General features: G+C 36.2%; 1 protein-coding gene across 3 annotated transcripts in view; it reads left to right on the plus strand.

Moving 5' to 3' along the window:
* Positions 1-565: 565 nt before the first annotated feature.
* Positions 566-18549, plus strand: part of LOC127421922 (beta-1,3-glucosyltransferase-like) — a 114664-nt gene continuing 96680 nt past the window's right edge. For 2 of the 3 annotated variants that reach the window (XM_051665145.1, XM_051665146.1), the window contains exons 1-2: positions 566-845; positions 18058-18104. In XM_051665145.1, the coding sequence (XP_051521105.1) occupies positions 782-845; positions 18058-18104 (111 nt within the window). In that variant the 5' untranslated portion in view covers positions 566-781. Of the gene's footprint in view, positions 846-18057; positions 18105-18549 lie in introns of those variants that run through there. The other variant, XM_051665147.1, reaches the window with a different exon arrangement.

Below are 18549 nucleotides of genomic sequence, written 5' to 3' on the forward strand. Positions count from 1 at the left end.
TCGCAACGGATATTTTTACGCGCGAAAAACGACTTCATGGTGGTCCGCTTGTGAGATAGTTGTGACAGTCTTTCGCATTAAAAGAGTATTTTTACTTGACCAGCATTCACATACATCAGCCAGCTTTCTCAAATCAATACAGAAAGGTTATAAAACATGTTATAAATGTTATTTATTATTTTTCGTAATAGAAAATAGATAGATAGAGTGAAAGCATGGAACCTGATATAAACACACAAAGGAAAAGTCAGAGTAGTTTAAACGATTCATACATGTAATTTATAACCACTGCTGTGTTAAAGTAAACATTGTAACACTTGCACTTGTTACTAGGGACAGTAAGGGGCCGTTCACACCGAACGCGTCTTGGGCTGAGAAGCAGAACGCACGTGTCTCGAGACGCGTTTTAATAGTTGAGAATCTTTTTAACTTGACACAGCGTCTGAAAAGGGTGAGACGCAGGGCAACGGTCAAGATGGTCCGTCTAGCACACGTTTACATTAGAAAACGATTGATAAACAGCGCGGACGGACGCAAAAATGTCTTTGATATGAACAGCCCCATATGTGGTAGTTAGTGAAGTGACAACTAGAGGGCGCAGCTGAGACGCGTGTTCAACAGGAAATGTCCCCACAAAACAAAGCTCTGTAACAATCCGTCCCCGGCACGGAGCATACAGCAGTGAGTGTTGGAGACAGGATTCAGTGCAAACACTCCGCTCACAGGCAGCAGCACAATTACAGCGACCTGACATTCTGTGTTATCTGCGCTTCTTCTTACTATGCTTCCCATAAACTCTCGTTACGGATGCAGTGTTGCCAAATGTTTCTTGCTTTGGTCGCTTGGTAAGTATTTCTCTACTCCAGTATCTATAGGAAGTTTTACAGTTCGTTAATCTCAAGTTTATTTTTGTTCATGTTGGTGTCTTTTATGGAGAGAGACAGTTTTTTTTTGTTGTTTTTTTGTTTTTGTTTTTTGGAAGAGTAAACGTTTCAATAACTTTTTAAGTATAAACATTTGGAGAACAGTTGTTTGCAGGGTATTGACCTTTTTTAATCATTAAACTGTACAAATGACACTTAATTTCAGTTTAGCAATTTTGCTGCACTTCATGTAACATAAGTTATGAGGACTGTTTAAAATGTATCTTAAATTAATAATTACAGCCGAACATGATAATTGCATGAATCAGTTAAAAAAAAAAAAAAAAAAAAAAAATGAGAATGTTTTAAAACTTAGTTGTCTAGCAGAATGAATGTATGTCCATTGGCTTCAGTGGAAAAAAAAGTAAAAAGTTACTGCCACGTATAAATACTGAAATTAAAAACAAAGGCTGTGTTACAGTTTTACTGAATGCACAAACCAGAAAAATCATATCAAATCCGATTAACCTACAGAATGATGCCGGATTGGCCGTGTCTCGAGAGTGAGGTGCCTACATAGACAGTATTTTTGGGCATCAGGGGTGTGATTGGTTGTGTCTCAAAACCTAGTTGAGTTACCTACCTAGGCAGCATTTTGGGGAATCATACGTATGATTGGCTATTTCAAAACCTAGTTGAGCTGCCAACTTTGACAGCATTTTTGTACATCATAGGAATGGTTGGCTATTTCAAAACCTAGTTGAGCTGCCTATCTAGACAGGTTTTTTTTGGGCATCATAGGAATTATTGGCTATTTCAAAACCTAGCTGAGCTGCCTACCTAAACAGCATTTTTGGGCATCATAGGAATGATTGGCTATTTCAAAACCTAGTTGAGCTGCCTACATAGACAGCATTTTTTGGGGCATCATATGAATGATTGGCTATTGCAAAACCTAGCTGAGCTGCCTACATAGACAGCATTTTTTGGGGCATCATATGAATGATTGGCTATTGCAAAACCTAGTTGAGCTGCCTATCTAGACAGGTTTTTTTTGGGCATCATAGGAATTATTGGCTATTTCAAAACCTAGCTGAGCTGCCTACCTAAACAGCATTTTTGGGCATCATAGGAATGATTGGCTATTTCAAAACCTAGTTGAGCTGCCTATCTAGACAGCATTTTGGGGCTATTTCAAACCTTAGTTGAGCTGCCTACTTGGACAGTATTTTTTGGGCATCATTGGAATGATTGGCTATTGCAAAACCTAGTTGAGCTGCCTAACTAGACAGCATTTTTGGGCATTATAGGAATGATTGGCTATTTCCAAACCTAGTTGAGCTGCCTACCTAGACAGCATTTTTGGGCATCATAGGAATGATTGGCTATTGCAAAATCTAGTTGAGCTGCCAACTTTGACAGCATTTTTGGGCATCATAAGAATGACTGGCTGTCTCAACATAGTTGAGCTGCCAACTTTGACAGCATTTGTGGGCATCATAGGAATGATTGGCTATTTGAAAACCTAGTTGAGCTGCCTAATTGGTCAGCATTTTTTGGGCATCACAGGTATGATTGGCTGTCTCAACCTAGTTGAGCTGCCTACCTAGACAGTGTTTTTGGGTACCATAGGTGATTTTTGTTGTCTCAAACCTAGTTGAGCTGCCTACCTAGACAGCATTTTTGGGCACCAGGTGATTTTGGCTTTGTCAAACATATTGAGCTGCCTAACTAGACTGCATCTTTGGCCATCATAGGTGTGATTGGCTGGGTCTCAGTACAGTTGAGCTTCTTGTTCTTTTAGACACAAGCTGAGGATCTGGTCATCACCATTAATTAATGAAAATTATTTTGTAATTTACTTACCCACATGTTGTTCCAAGTCCATATGACTTTCTTTCTTCCTTAGAACACAAAATGAGATGTTTGGCAGAATGTTAAGGACAGACATCATTGCATAGGGAAAAGATGCAACAATAGTAAATGGTGAGTGAAACTGTCAGCCCCTAACATTCTGCCTGACATCTCCTTTTTTGTTCAAGAACAAGAAAGTCGTACAGATTGGGAACAACATGTAAATGATGATAGAATTTTCATTTTTGGGTGAACTATCCCTTTAAATGATGCCATCCTCCTCTTTTCCAGCAAAGCAAATTAGTAACATTAAACATGTTTTAATGGGAGCTCAAATGCATATATAGAACAGTATTGATTAAAGTAAAATACTGGCAGTATAATAGATGCATTTTTGGACTATGGATAGTGGGGTCGAAGCAAGCAAACAACCACCTGAATCCATGAATTGTGTGTTTCTGATGCAGTGGAATATAAGGCTGGGTTAAGCTGTGTTCTGTGTTGTGTTCAGGTTGTCAGGTTCAGCACCTCATCCATTTGTATTGGAAAGAGCACGTTGAACATACTACGGTGAGGGACTTACAACGTAAATGTTAAAATACTCACTATTTCAAAAGTATAGCCACAAGATGTAAACAATATGCGCAGGGTTGGGAGGGTTACTTTTGAGATGTATTCCACTACAGATTACAGAATACATGATGTAAAATGTAATTTGTAACATATTCCATTCGATTACTCAAGGTCAGTAATGTATTCTAAATACTTTGGATTACTTCTTCAGCACTGGTAGATTTTTTCACTTCTTTTGACTATAAAAACTCTGCCAGTACAGTAAGACAAAATACACGTTAAAAATAAATTATCTGAAAACCCTAAATATCTTATGCAGTGTTGTTTCTAAAACAAGATAAATCAAACTGATCTTGTTTTAAGGATTTTTCGATATTTTTACAGGAAAACAATACAAACATTATTATCAAGAATACGATTTTTGCCTTAATATCAAAGGTCTTACTAGAAAAAAGAAATTATGATCCAACGTGAATTTTCTTGATAAAAAAATATCATCGTGCCTGGTAACGTGCATGTAAAATGGCTAGAAATAACATTTTAGCTTAGTGTAAAGCTGACAATTTACACAAGGTTTATTTCTATTTCTTCTGCTCCAAACTTACTTCAAACTTACTTCTCTGTCTGCTCGTATGAATGTAACACTTCATAAGAATGTGTTTCACCGCTGTTCAAATGCACTTTGGATCACATCATTTATATGTATAAATGTTTTCCATCTGAGGGTACGTGTACAGGACAAAGATGTACTAAAAACGGAAAAGTTTTTCCTTTGCGTTTTTGAAAAGTTTTGCATACAGACGACAACGTTGTCAAAACGATCCCCGTTCACACGGATCCGCGAAAATGACAAAAAACGCTATATTATGCATGCCAGGCCAGTAGTTGGTGATGTCACTTTGTAAAGAAACACTACACGCCTGCGCACATAAGCGTTCTTCCACAGAGCGGTGAATACAAACAATGAAGATGGCGAAAGCATCGAGCAATTTTGTCTGGACGGATGATGAGTGTGCTTTTTTACTACAATTACTGCTGGAGAAGCATCAATAAACTCAAAATCTTGAGCAACACAAACACAGTCCTGTAGTCCGCCATTGTAGTTTTTAATATCTCACACATTGTTTTGAAGTACTCGCGCGCATGCCTATAGACTGAACTCTCAAGATTATTCAATAAACTCTGCTCACTTCATCTCCTGCCTTCTGTATTCCCCCTGCTGACTCTTGGGCTGGTAGGAGAGTAAGTTAACATAACAAGCTGTTGATGTTGACTGGTTTTGGATATCAGACAGAACTCTATATGGATATCTTCTGACGGAGAGAGAGGTCTTGTGTACACTGGATCGAACATGCATTTTCACTGCCTCATGTTTTCATATTCTAAGCATATCATTGAATACTGTACATGGCATCACATCTCTGTCTATAGGCTATATACATAAGCGGTGGGTGAATGAATTGCAGGGTAAAGGTACATCAAATAAAATTAAATAAATAAATAACATTTAAAATACAAATACATTTTCCCCGTCTGAATCCATACATTCATTTCAAGATTTTCAAATTGCAGGTTCTGCCTACTGTACAATGTTCACACTCCATACAGAACACTCCAAATGAATAAATTGTTGATTATTGTTATTTGCACAGACACCAGTATTCATATTGATAATTATACATCTCAAATTGATGCCTATCAATCCATCATTCTTTATATAACACGTAATATGCATGCGCATGACGTCTTCGTTTTCACAAATTCAAAAGTTTTTGTATGTTTACACGGAGACGATAAAGGCATCATTTTTAAAAACTTGCAGTTTGAAACCTGTTTTCAAAAGTTTGCGTTTTCAGGCCCCAAAACGCCGTTGTCATGTAAACGAACAGCCAAAACGCATAAAAAGTTTTCCGTTTTTAGTCGAAAACGTTGTTGTGTAAACGGCCCAAAAAAAGACTAAATATTAAATGAAAAAAATGACAATAAAATGCAAAGTAATCTCTTCAGTAATCAAAATACTTTCTGAATGTAACTGTATTCTAATTACTAATGATTTAAATTCTGTAGTGGAATACAGTTACTTATATTTTGTATTTTAAATATGTAACCCTTTACATGTATTCTGTTACTCCCCAACCCTGAATATGCACCTTAACATGATTTTGGTGTAATAATATCACTAAGCTTTTCTGTGCAAAGTTACAGTATATCCAATTTTACAACTTTGCTGCCATGAACACCATAAACACTAAAACTCTAAAATGACTGTAAAAAATTAAGATTTAAACAACTTTGCAGCTCAAATAATACACAAGTTTTAACAGAAGAATTAATGTAAGTGCTTTTATAAAATTATAAGCTTCACATTTCTGTATTTAGACCCTCCAAAAATTGTCCCCATTCACTACCATTGTAAGTGCCTCACAGTAACCTTCATTTTTGCTTTTTTAATGAAAAGGAGGGACAAGTCATAAAATAATTTTTGTGGTATTCAGCATTATGCCACAAATGCTGTTGATTGAGCTTAACTTCTATTGAACCATGATTATTCCTTTAGACATTTTATTCCAAAAACAGACTGTGTAGCCAATTTGCTGGGAATACTAAGTTCCAAATACAGAAAATAATATGGATTCATATAAATGCTGACAGTTATCTTCTAATCAAAATCAAGAAATAATGGCTCTTTGCACCAGGGTTGGACAGAAAATATACCTTACTGCACAAGAATGAGACATGTGTTGCCTAATAACTGGAGGTAGTAACCTACTTTCCGAGAAGACACCTTTTCATCACTTTTTTCCCTGTAAGGAAATTCCTGTGCTTTTGATGATATGTACAGTATATGTCAAGATGTCAGCTTTACCCTACTGTATTATTCATGATGAGCAGAATGAGACACTTTAAGAGAGAACATATCTTTTTTTCTGTACCTGCAGGCAAAAGAATGATCATAGGGCAATGCAGTTGTGCAGCAAGTCACATTTAATGGGGGCATTTAAAATGTGCATCCAAAATGTTTTGGTAGCACCGAAAAAGGCCAAATAACCAGCAGACGTGTTGTTAAGCCTTCCCTTCAAGCCTTGAACATAGATGCTTTTCTGTTCCCTAAGAAGTTACTCCGATGCTGGCGTGAGAAGTTTTAAACAAGCAGTTTTAAAAGAGAAAAGTGTTGTTTACATCTGACAGTTTAAAAGATAAACACACCACACAACTATGTCTGAAAAAGTGACTGTCAAATGCATATCTTAAGTTTAGCAGGAAGTCAGGAATGGCATGAAATCACCTTGGCTTTGTGAATTCTTAAAGCTCTGTTCTGCTTATCAGTGAGAGGCAGTCTTAGGATTTGGCTTGGGATTGAAAGCCATGGGAGGTGAAGACAACCAAGGCATTTATGATGAGCAAAGGAATGCTAATTCTTGCGTGTTCTCTCTCCCAACTTGCTAACCTGCTCTTTAAGGACAGTGTTTCACTTAAATACTCAGAAGAATTGAACACTAAGTTTTATGGGTTTTTTTGGCAGACAGTGCTGCAAATTTTGGCATTGAACGATTCATTGTTCTGGGTGATTCAAGTGTTCTGGGTGGTTGCTAGAGGGTTGCTTTCTGGCCAAGACAAAAGAGGCCACCTTCATGTCTAATATTCCTCTCCTTAGATATGGCTCGGGTTCCTGCTTCTATGTAAATAAATGGGATTTTTCCACCTGTTTAATCCACTTTAATACTCTTATATTCATGCACGGTTTTATTTATTTTTTGACAGACGGTGCTGCACATGATTCATAATCTGTGTGTAGACATTGTTATGCAGAGTATGGTTTCTTTTCATTTTAAACTAGATTTGTATATTTTCAGAAATTTCTGAAAATGTGACTGGTGCTTGCCCTTGTAAAACTCGCTGCTACGAAACTTGGTTGTGCTAGGTCAGGGGCTTTCAAACTGGGGTCCGGGAACTCCTTGGGGGCTGCATTCGGGTGCTGTGGAAAATTTCAAAGAAAAAAGGGTCAAAAATAAAAAAGTTTTTTTTGTTTTGTTTTTTTTTTTACCAAAATTCGACATGTTTCTTTCTGCTTTTTTAAAGTCTACAAATAAATTTCAGTCAAATTGAAAATTAAATTATTATTTTTTTCTACAGGTTTATACATAAAAAAAATGCTTACTTAAGACAAAGTAAATATTTTCTAGATAAAATTGTAATAATTTCTTCTGGCTTTACAATGATATTATAAAGCCAAATATTTAATTTTGCCAACAACCGCATAATATTACTCTTACTATTTTTCACACACAGTATTAATGGGTCTTTATACATGAAAATATATAGCTGCATTTACACTTTAGGAAGGGTGTCTCTCACAATGCAGCATCATATTTTGGGGTTCTTGACATAAAAAAGTTTGAAAAGCCCTATTCTGAGTGGTTTAGCATGTTGCTATGTGCTTGCTGGTGTTTTGGGTAGCATCCAGGGCATTGCTAGATGGTTCACCATAAAAAATTTCCATAAAAAAGAATGTAAAAATTCTACAGTAAAAAAAAAAAAAGTAATTGGTCAACAGGTAGTTTACCTTAACATATACAGTAAAAAAGATATTACATATTTAAAAAGACAATACATGCAATTTTACAGTGCCCATCAAGTCCCATCGCTTAGAAAAGTACTAGGACTTGTTTAAATCCCTGACTCTTATATGAACAATAGGCTAGTAATAGTGATGTTTGGCTTAGCTTAACATCACTTATAATAAAATTCTAGCCTGCTCATGATGTCATCAAACTGTTCTTTCAACCAGATCTTTTGAGCAATCAATATTTGTTTATTAAGAGAACAGAAGATGCATCCTATACATTTAACAGCATGCCTTTGATGCGATTATTAGGTCTGACATTCTCCGCAAAACCTTTTTTGACAGCTGCTTCTTTTGAACGTTTTCCATTTTTCTTACTGACAGGTCATCAAAAAAGCTTTTTACTTCATGCCATCCCTCCACTTTCAAAATGAGATTGCGAAGTGATGTGAAAGATGAGGAGAAATATGTTATGATCCTTTCAGGTCATATTAGCTTCATACATCAATGATATTTTGCCTGTTTTAAAAGGATCCACTCACTTTGAATGAAATGCTATAAGAAAATAATTTGGGTTAAATATCAGCAATAGTTTAAAGGGGCTCTCAGGTTTACTCATGTTTTTAGACAGAATTTTTGTGTAGTGCCCCTACTGTTTCTGGCCCTAATAATCATCACAGCAGGGCCTGGTACTGAGCATAAGGGATTTAATAAACACTGACTGAATCCAGAGATAGTGAACAGTATTATTATCATTTAATAACAGGAACATTAGTTAAGTGGCAGTAATATGAATGTCTTTGTTAAGCAATACATGCCATTAATGTAATTCTTTCAGAAAAGCTTTTAGGGCTTCTCTGAGAAATATCAGTGAATAGTAGTGATTTATTTATTTAAGGTGTAAGGAGTAACAGTGTGCTTTTGTTTGCTTCACATGTGAAAATTGTCGCTCCCTTTATGCATTCCCTCCTTTGTTTAACAGTTATAGATTCATTACCAATTTGCAAAGTATATTGAGTAAAATACCTTTGATAACTTTTGATAAATGTACAGTAATTAATTTGAAAATTTATATTAAAGGGGTCATACCAAATTGATTTTTCCTTGATGTTTTAAAATAAAATGTAGGCCTACTTTGTAACATTCAGAATGCTGAAGCTTAAGTGACTCATGATGTGTCAGCATTGCCCATTGAACTCTATGGAGGAAAGTAACATGGTGCTCAATGTTTAAACAATTTCAGATTTGACCCTGTTGCTGTTGACCTTTTGAAGCGTCAGCCGATAATAATACTTAAACACAAAGTCTGTCTTTGCAATGACAGGTCTAACCAAGGACAGATTAAGACCTGAGAGGCCCATGGGCTGATACACCGTGGGGGCCCCCCATGACGTGACTACGTTTGCCTTTATGCACTACAGGACGCTTGGCAGATTTGGTTGGATTTTTCAAATAGATGGAAGAAAAGTTTGTAGCAATGTCTGACATGGCCAATTATATGTACTTTTCAATTATGAACCGAATTTTTCATTCATTATGAATTTTGAATTCAAAATCATGCGTTATTAATAGGGATGTGCACTGTATTCAAATATCAAAATCACTATTTGTTTATTCTGCACGTATATAGAGTTCTTCAACCCGATCTGAGTCTGAAGGTACCCGAAAAAACCAACAGGTTTTGGCCAGGTTTGGGTCAGTTTTTCAAAGTAAGCTATAGGGCGAGTTACGGAATGTTCACAATCATTTTTCTATGTAAGCACGCACTGGACGGACGTCTTTGATCGTTGTGCCGTGCCACAACACAGGACTGTTGCATTTTTTTAGACATTGCATAAGTTTAAAAGAACTTTAATATTTATAAACGCATTTTGAGACACCTGTGTTCTGTTTCAACATTTGTTGCACTGCATCAAATATTTTCAGCGCTGGTGTCACAAATCAACATTCTGTTGAATGTTGCAAAGAGGACTTAATGTGACTGTTACACATTATTCCAGATTTTTTCACCTGGCAAAGTTTCAGTGCTTGTTAAACAGTGAGCCAATGTTTTTTCCCCCTTTCGCTCTGGTGTGCAGACAATAATTACTCAAGTTAAATGCTGAATCACTTAAAAATCAAAGCATCCTGAATAAGTCCTATAAACTGCAGTGTTCGTTGCCTCAAGGAAAGTGAACCTACCCGGGCAGAATTACGCATTTTCCATTTATTAAGAATAGGCCTTCTGTATTGCAGGCAGTGACGTAGATTATTTTTGTTCAACTTTAATGTGATTTTATCATTTGAAGACCTATGTATTGTGCTATTTCGGCTCATAGCTCACTGTGCACTTTATTCCCTGCTAATCTGAGATTGTGTTTGATGCATCCATGGCAATAAATGTTCTTATTTCCGAGTCTGACTCCGACAAATAACAGAATAACCGTTCGTGAACTCTCGCGGTTAACCAAATATTACAAGGTTACCGTGCACATATTTAGGGTATTAAGGCATCTTTCGCTTTATCATTAAACATTAAATGCATACAAGACTTAAACATTTTAAAGTCCTCCATTCTGTCACTTATATGAATTTAAACCATCAGTTTGTACACAGCCAGGGGTAAAAACCTTATCTTTGGAAGCGTTTTGTAAATTAGATGCTGTTCTCTGTAGTCCATCAAATAAACGCACCGTACCTGTGAGACGCAGATTCCCTGAGCGCGCACTCGAGTGTCTGTGCTTGCTGACACTGCTGCTGTTGTCCAGCACGCATTCAGCTGAACAAATGTTATTTCACATAAGGCTGACATTTATGTGGATTTATAATAGATATCTCAAAATAAATAAATAATTGATTTAGAGCTTGGGGCCCTTTGGGTTTAGAGGCCCCTGGGCAATCCTTGGGTCTAACTTTACACCATAGTGATTTTCACACACGCTTTTACCTCACTAATTATGCCTTTCAGAGTACAAAGGAACAAGACATATTTTTAAACTGTCAAACTTTATAAAGAGATATTGAATGCTTCATAATCGCTTTGTATTTATAAATGTTTACCATATTGTTTCCGAGCATCCATAGACTTTAGTTCTTTTAGCTGATTTTAGGTCACCAAGAAATTTATGTTTTCAGTGTTTACTTTGCACACCTCCTGCTTTCTTGTTTGGCACGTTCTGCAACACTTGTCATGTATAGGGCAAAGTGGCGCTTGACGCTGGCATGGAGCGAAAGAGCTCTAAAATTACTCCCTACTCCAAAAAGACCATTTATCAGAACACAGTAGCACAAGATTACCCACAATTACACAACAATGACACCTATTTTGTTTAAAAAATGTGGTCCTTGTCACAGTGAGGATATCATTTAACAACAGAAGAATAATTAGAGTAAAAAGAGGAAAATTCTGCCAAGCTTTGTGTCTGTGTATAGCACCTGCCGTTCTGCATATCCCTCAGAAGTTTTCAGAAAGAGTGACTGAATTTAATTTTTAGTTGATTATATAAGTCTAATCTTAACCGTTTTTTGCACGTATCAGCGCAGATTGTCACAATGCGATGACGGCTGTGCAAAGAGGCTGTTGTTGAAGGATGGGACAGCACAAACTATATTGGATGTGACAGCAAACCCGCAGCCTGTGAGTAAGCATAGTTACTCGTTTCACATGTAAGATGGTGTGGAAGTCTTACTTAGAAGTCTTAAAGACAAAGCATTAAAAAAAAAACATTTATTTCTAAAGGTCAGAGAAAGGTGAAAAATGGTCACGAAAACTGAGTATGTTTTTGGTGAAAACTAAACTGGACTAACACTGAAAGTGGGCCTCAAGGATAAAAATAAAATGATAAGGTTAAAATTATCCATTAAATAAATGTTTTAATGATTTATGCGGTTTGTTACTCACTGTCAAAGAGCGTGAAGAGAAAATGTTGTGAAGACATGGCTTTGAAAAGACTTTCAGGCACAAATCGGCACGCATGCATGAACAATATGTTTGGCTGCCGGAACCAAACCAAAGTGACTGCTCGCATTGAAACTTGGAATCTCATTTCCTCCTTTGAAAAAAAAAAGGCAATTCTGAGGACAATAGTCCAATTTTAAATAAGGTGGCAGTAACAATTCTGTGTGATTCAGGCAAACAGTGGTTGGATGGGAAAATGGAAATGTCTGGAGGCCTGGACGAAAGAACAAGGCAAATGAATGCATCTTCTGACACAATGACAGGGTTTTATATAATCAAAAGAAGTTTAAACGTCATTTCAGCTTCCAAAACGAAGTATGCATTCACATCAATTGCATCCATCCTGTCTTTCACGACATATTAGTTTTACAAATGTACTTTTCAAATAATTGATTTCTGAAATTTGATTAAAAGCTAAAACACTAACGCTTAAAACACTAGAAGAACTTTCATCCAGAGCTTCTAATTTCCCCATTTCTCTTTGTTCTTCTTCATGTAAAGGAGCCTCTATTCTCTGCATTTATCTCTGAGACATCAAAAAAAATTTGCATAGATGTCAGTTCAGACAAAAATTATTTTCTCTCAGGAATTTTATGATGAAAATATCCAGCAGTTGTCAAAAGCAACACTGCCAATAAAGGAGTTTGCTGCATAGTGATGTAGTCACATCAGCCCTTGCGGCTACATGCAAGTAGTGCTCACAGACATGGCAAATGGCCCTCACATGTCTTTCTCACCCACCCCTCCTCAGGGGATCGCCATGAAAAGATTGAATGTTAGCGACATATGTCAGAAAATGAGGAGTGAACTTGGATGCATTCCTGGGAAGCCAAGGTTTTTAAGCCAAATGTTGCATATTTAATCCACCCTGACAGGCTAAGTGAGAATGCAGCCTGTCGTGATGCTGAAAGAACAGATTTTTTTCTCTGTTGAAACCCATTTTCTCACTTCTTAGTTTTCTCACTAATTTATTTTTTCAGAATGATTTATTTAGAATTCATGTGTCATGTTTCTGATAATGGTTCCTCCTCATTTTTAAGATGATGCTGTGAAGCATCAGAATAGTGGGGATGAAAGCAACTGAGTGCTGTTTTCACTGTCTGGTTAATGCACACAGCTCTTTGTATGAAAACTTATATTTCTTACATTTTACAGTCGTTTTAATGGTGCACTCAGGAAGGTGTCGTATTATGTGTCTTCTGGATTACTTTTCTTTTGCAGTCATGGCACTCTGACTAATACAAAATATTAGATTTGAGGTGAAATTTTGATCTAGTTCTTGCTGCTGAGAAAGAAGTACACATTAATGGAGCTAGCATGATGACAGTTAGAGCCAAAGAGTCATTAACAATCAAAAACAATTGGTTGAACTCTTGGTAGAATTATCTCACAGAGACAGCAAACCTATATATCGCCTGGCCTCAGTTTATCCTACCCACTTTTATGCTGAAAATTCCATGGCCTTTTTATGATTCCACCACCGTGAAGAAAAAAAAAAGAATAGCAATTATGTTCAGGGCAGAGTGAAGCCATTCACCCATGGATAATTTATTATTAATGGCATGCATTTTGTGAGAAAATAAAAAAGTAACGGCTTGAGAAGTATTCTGGGATGGATCGATACAGTAAATGGTTGATTGGATAGATCTTGTAGTTAGTTGATATGGGTTTTTTAATGGACATTTCTGTTATTTTGAGGTCAATATGGGGGTCTAACACTAATAGATCAACCACATACAAAATGTGCAAATGCACCACTATAAATTTGTATTTATGTCAATTATTTTCAATAGCGTTATTTTAGGACCCAAATGACTAATTAGGACCTCAGAATCACTCGCACTGTTTGCATCTAATGAGCACCAATAATCATGTTACATTTACACATGACCTTTCAATTCTCCTAATTTGTAAAATTGTGCGATGTTTCTTCATTTGTGAGCTAGCTTTGAATTTTAATGTTGCAAGTCCAGATTTCCTTCCAGTTGCCTTTATGGTTATGTTTACCAGCCTTGTTTTGTTTTTTTAACAAGTGTTAGAGTGTAGCTGCCTTCACTGTCCATGTTAATGCATTTAAAGATGTTTTTGTACTTAGGCAGCAGGCAGACATTTGCAATGGAGCCACAGAGGTTCGCATCTCGCTGTCATTCAGTTATACATGTTTAATTTATCAAGCATACCATTAGGGAAAGGAACTAAAGATAGTTTTGCTTATTACTTTAAGATGTTGACAACATTTTAAAGTTTATATTAAAGTTTCTGAGCTCAATTTCATAATGCTGAACTTTCACTGGAGGCCTTGCATGTTCTTTTGGACATCTGCAGAAAACTGGACTCCATAAATAATTTAGTTACAAGCATAGAGGGCCAGTGATAAAGAAGCAATATAAAATTCTCACCAACTACTGGCGCAAAGGTGTCTTCCGAAGCTGCATTAAAGATGAATGAAAGAAATCAAAGAATATTTAGCAGTTTGTGCAAGGACTTGTGAAGTAAACCAGATGCCTTTTAACCTTTTATATGAGTTAATCTGGAGTTTTAAAGCACATAGTCATAGCCTGACTTTGATCATGTTACCAGAGGAGCGGACAACTAAAAGAAGCAATTACGAACTGAGCCAAAGACAGCTTAATGGCCAGAACCTTGCCTTATTCTCAGAAGTCAAAGCTTGCTCCCAACGATTTCACTGCCATGAAAAGTCATCCCTGCAACTGCTGTTTTGATGCTTGGTATCGATTTAGAGGCTCTTTGCAAAGCAACTCTCTCCTCTGGATCAATGGCAATGTAATTTGAGCGAAGCTCTTCATGCTCTAATGAAAAACTTTGCAAAACACGTGATGCAGACAGAAGTCCCTAACAGTTGGCACAGATTAAAGGGGTAAAAAATTATGCTCTATTCAGACAGCTTTTAACTCCCTCTTCATTATTTTAAAGGAGCAGCACCTAATGTTTACATAAAAGTATAGGCTTTTTAGTCTCAGCTGCAGTCCATTCGCTGACTGTCTGATACATATTGCACACAAAACTGGAAAGCCCTTTCTTGATCTGGCAATCTCTAATCTGACTGGCTGATTTTACACAACTTCAACAAAATAAACTATGGTCGGTCACCTGCGTGAAGTTGGCCCCCACCCAACGCAAAACGTCGGCAAAATAGTCTCAATCGTTTGTGCTCCATTTGTGCTGGTTTGTGCTGTAAAAATTTTCGTTTGTGCTGCTTCGGTTTTTTAGATATTAAAATAATATTTATAGGTCATTCTGAGGTCACTCAGCCCCCCCCCACATGCTCCATATTCACCCCAAATAGTCTCGTTTGTTTGTGCTTCGTTTGTGCTGGTTTGTGCCGGTAAAAGTTTCATTTGTGCTGCTTCGGTTTTTTATATATTAGACACTGAATTGTCTATGTATTATAATAAAATAAAATAATACATAATATACTATGTATTATTTTATATCTATATCTATCTATCTATCTATCTATATAGATATAGATATATATAGAGAGATATATAGATATAGATATAAATTACTTACCCCAAACCTTTGAATGGTTGTGTATCATGGTTTCCACTAAAAAAAAGAAGAAAAAAAGCAGCACAACTGTTTTCAACTGATAATAATAATGAATGTTTCTTGAGCAGCAAATCAGCATATTAGAATGATTTCTGAAGGATCGTGTGACACTGAAGTAATGATGCTGGAAATTCAGCTTTGATCACAGGAATAAATTACAGTTTACTATATATTCAGATAGAAAACAACTGTTTTACATTGGAATAATATTTCACAATATTACTGTTTTACTGTATTTTTGATCAAGTAAATGCAGCCTTGGTGAGCAGAAGAGACTTCTTTCAGAAACATTAAAAAATCTTAATGTTTTCAAACTTTTGACTAGTACTATATATATATATATATATATATATTAATTGCTGTGTACTATCGAACATCCATTAACACAAATAATGGACCTTTAAAAAACTTAAACTTAAAAACGTGATGATTTATTACATTTGTCCAGATGCCAGGCTTAAAATTGTGTATTCCCTTTTGTATTTTAGAGAACTTGTTGTATTTAACCGTTTCAGGCATGAATTCAATCCATTTCTGAAATGGAACTTCAAGATCAGAAGTCCAGCAATCTTTTGGTCTGGGTGAAAGGGACCCTGGCTCAAAATTAGTGTCATCACTACTGCCATTTGTTTCATGATCACATTCATGAGTAAACACTAAAGCAGTCCAGATGTTGTGTCTATTTAATTTAACAAAAGTGTATAGAGCCTTTGCAGTGATCTTGTTTTCTAGCTGCTTACTAAGCTCTGTCCAGATGCTCTGATTAAGAGTAGCTATGTTGCCATTTTGGACTATGGCCTCTTTTGATGAACACAGGACAGTGAAAATGGAATCTCTGTTGACTGCTGGTTTCTTGGGCATCTGGCATAAGCAAAACATAATTACCCACTTAAATAATCCTGACTCAAAAAAATGTCATGTTCAGTATAAACTTGTTTTCATGTATTACTGTATTGGTCCGAATATAAGGATAATATAATATAATATATAAGGATAATATATCTTATGTTAGGACCAATATGGTAATGTTGACCCCTAGATGCACAATGTATTCAAAAAACTAACATGGGTCACATGTGCAACTGTAATTAGCATATATTAGTATTAGCAATGAGATTTCTGTTCAATAAACATTGACAATCTTAGCTCTCTTGAATGTTGTACCATTATTCTTAAAGTTAACAAATAATATTGTAACTGACAGTGTTAAAACATTGTACATACATTGGCCAGAAATTTGATTTAGTAACAACTTCTGTAGTTTGATTTATATCGACTTTTTCTCTACTAACTCTACACTAATTTGCACAAGCATCTTGAACAGAAGTGTCACTTGCGCCTAGTGGTGGCAGTGAAGTGTAGCAGATGTTACTCCATGTAAATAAATAAAAAGTTCAATCAGGAAAGACCAGTGAATGAAGTAAAGATAATTGTTTTTTGAACAAATGATGTGATGATTAGTCTTGACTGAAAGTCTTCGGCAATTCGACTCTAAAAGTGTGTTCACATTGAGGAAATTTGCGCTTTTGTTCTCGTGCCCAGAGCTGAGCGGAAGTGAGTGACAGAAAAAGAGTCCGACAGACACCAGATGAATATTGAGCTGCTGCTGTCCGAACACCAATAAAGTTTTTAATAAACACCATAGCGACTACAAAAACATTGATAAGAAGGAGTTGTTGTTGTTGTATTAAAACATCTTCATCCAACATTTTGGTAAGAGACTGAAATGACAAACCCGAAATAAAATGCTCACTGCTCATAAATCATACTGACTACACACAAAACAAGATAGACCTATTTTAGAAATATATAATATAGTAGCCTAATATATAGTAATCAGAATGACCGAGACTGCTACTAACCTATATTTGATTTTTGTGACCATAAAGTGATCTATTTTATTCTGTCAGTATTGTATTCAATAAATATCAGCATTTATAATTCGCCTGTAATTCAATGTCTAATATTTAAAAAAAACCGAAGCAGCACAAACAAACTTTTACCGGCACAAACCAGCACAACGGAGCACAAACGATTGAGCCTATTTTGGGTGAATTTAGAGCATGTGGGGGGGCTGGTGACGTCATCGCCTATAATTCAATGTCTAATATTAAAAAATCCGAAGCAGCACATACTAAACTTTTACCAGCACAAACCAGCACAAACAAACAAGACTATTTGGGGTGAATTTGGAGCATGTGGGGGGGGCTGAGTGACCTCAGAATGACCTATAAATATTATTTTAATATCTAAAAAACCGAAGCAGCACAAACGACAATTTTTACAGCACAAACCAGCACAAACGGAGCTCAAACAAACGAGACTATTTGGGGTGAATTTGGAGCATGTGGGGGGCTGAGTGACCTCGGAATGACCTATAAATATTATTTTAATATCTAAAAAACCGAAGCAGCACAAACGAAAATTTTTACAGCACAAACGATTGAGACTATTTTGCCGACGTTTTGCGTTGGGTGGTTGGTCGGTCGCCATAATCAGCTGCAGTGTGTACCAGACCTTATGCTATCTAGTCAAAAGTCTGGCTATATGAGACCATAGGCTTTTAGACCAGTTCATATCCTTTTCAGTTCATATTCAATTCTGTCAGCATTTTAAATGGCTCGATGACAGTGCTCTCATTGTTGGGCTTTGTTTGTAACTGCCTGACATTTTCTGTTTGGTTTCCTTTCCAGTGCCCTTCATCAATGCAAAGGGAGATGACGGGGAGAGTCACACAAAGGTAAGGATCACTGCATGTTTGTGTTTTGAATTCTAGACCTGTAATATCTCTTGTTCTCCTTTTTTATTTGTATGCTTCTCAAGAACCATCATCCCTTGTTCAAGTTTTGTTTCTCCAACACTGGCATACCACTGGTGATATGACCAAAACCTTATATCACAGTACGAGTAATTTTATATAATGGTAATATAGCACAATATAGCTATTTATTTATTTTTTGCTTTTGAAATTCATCCCCAAAGTTGTACATGTTATATAATGTAGTGATGGCTATTTTTCGGTAATGTATTGACTTAAAAACTTTACAAATGAAAGGACTTAAATCTCATTTGAATTTATTTATTTATTTGTCAGAACTTGATGGATGCAAACCAAAAGATTATTTGTAACAAATTAATTATAAATCTGGCATCCTTACAAAAGTTTTACTTAATGTAACATGAGA

Source organism: Myxocyprinus asiaticus, chromosome 31 (assembly GCF_019703515.2).
Source record: "Myxocyprinus asiaticus isolate MX2 ecotype Aquarium Trade chromosome 31, UBuf_Myxa_2, whole genome shotgun sequence".
NCBI classification, from domain to species: domain Eukaryota; kingdom Metazoa; phylum Chordata; class Actinopteri; order Cypriniformes; family Catostomidae; genus Myxocyprinus; species Myxocyprinus asiaticus.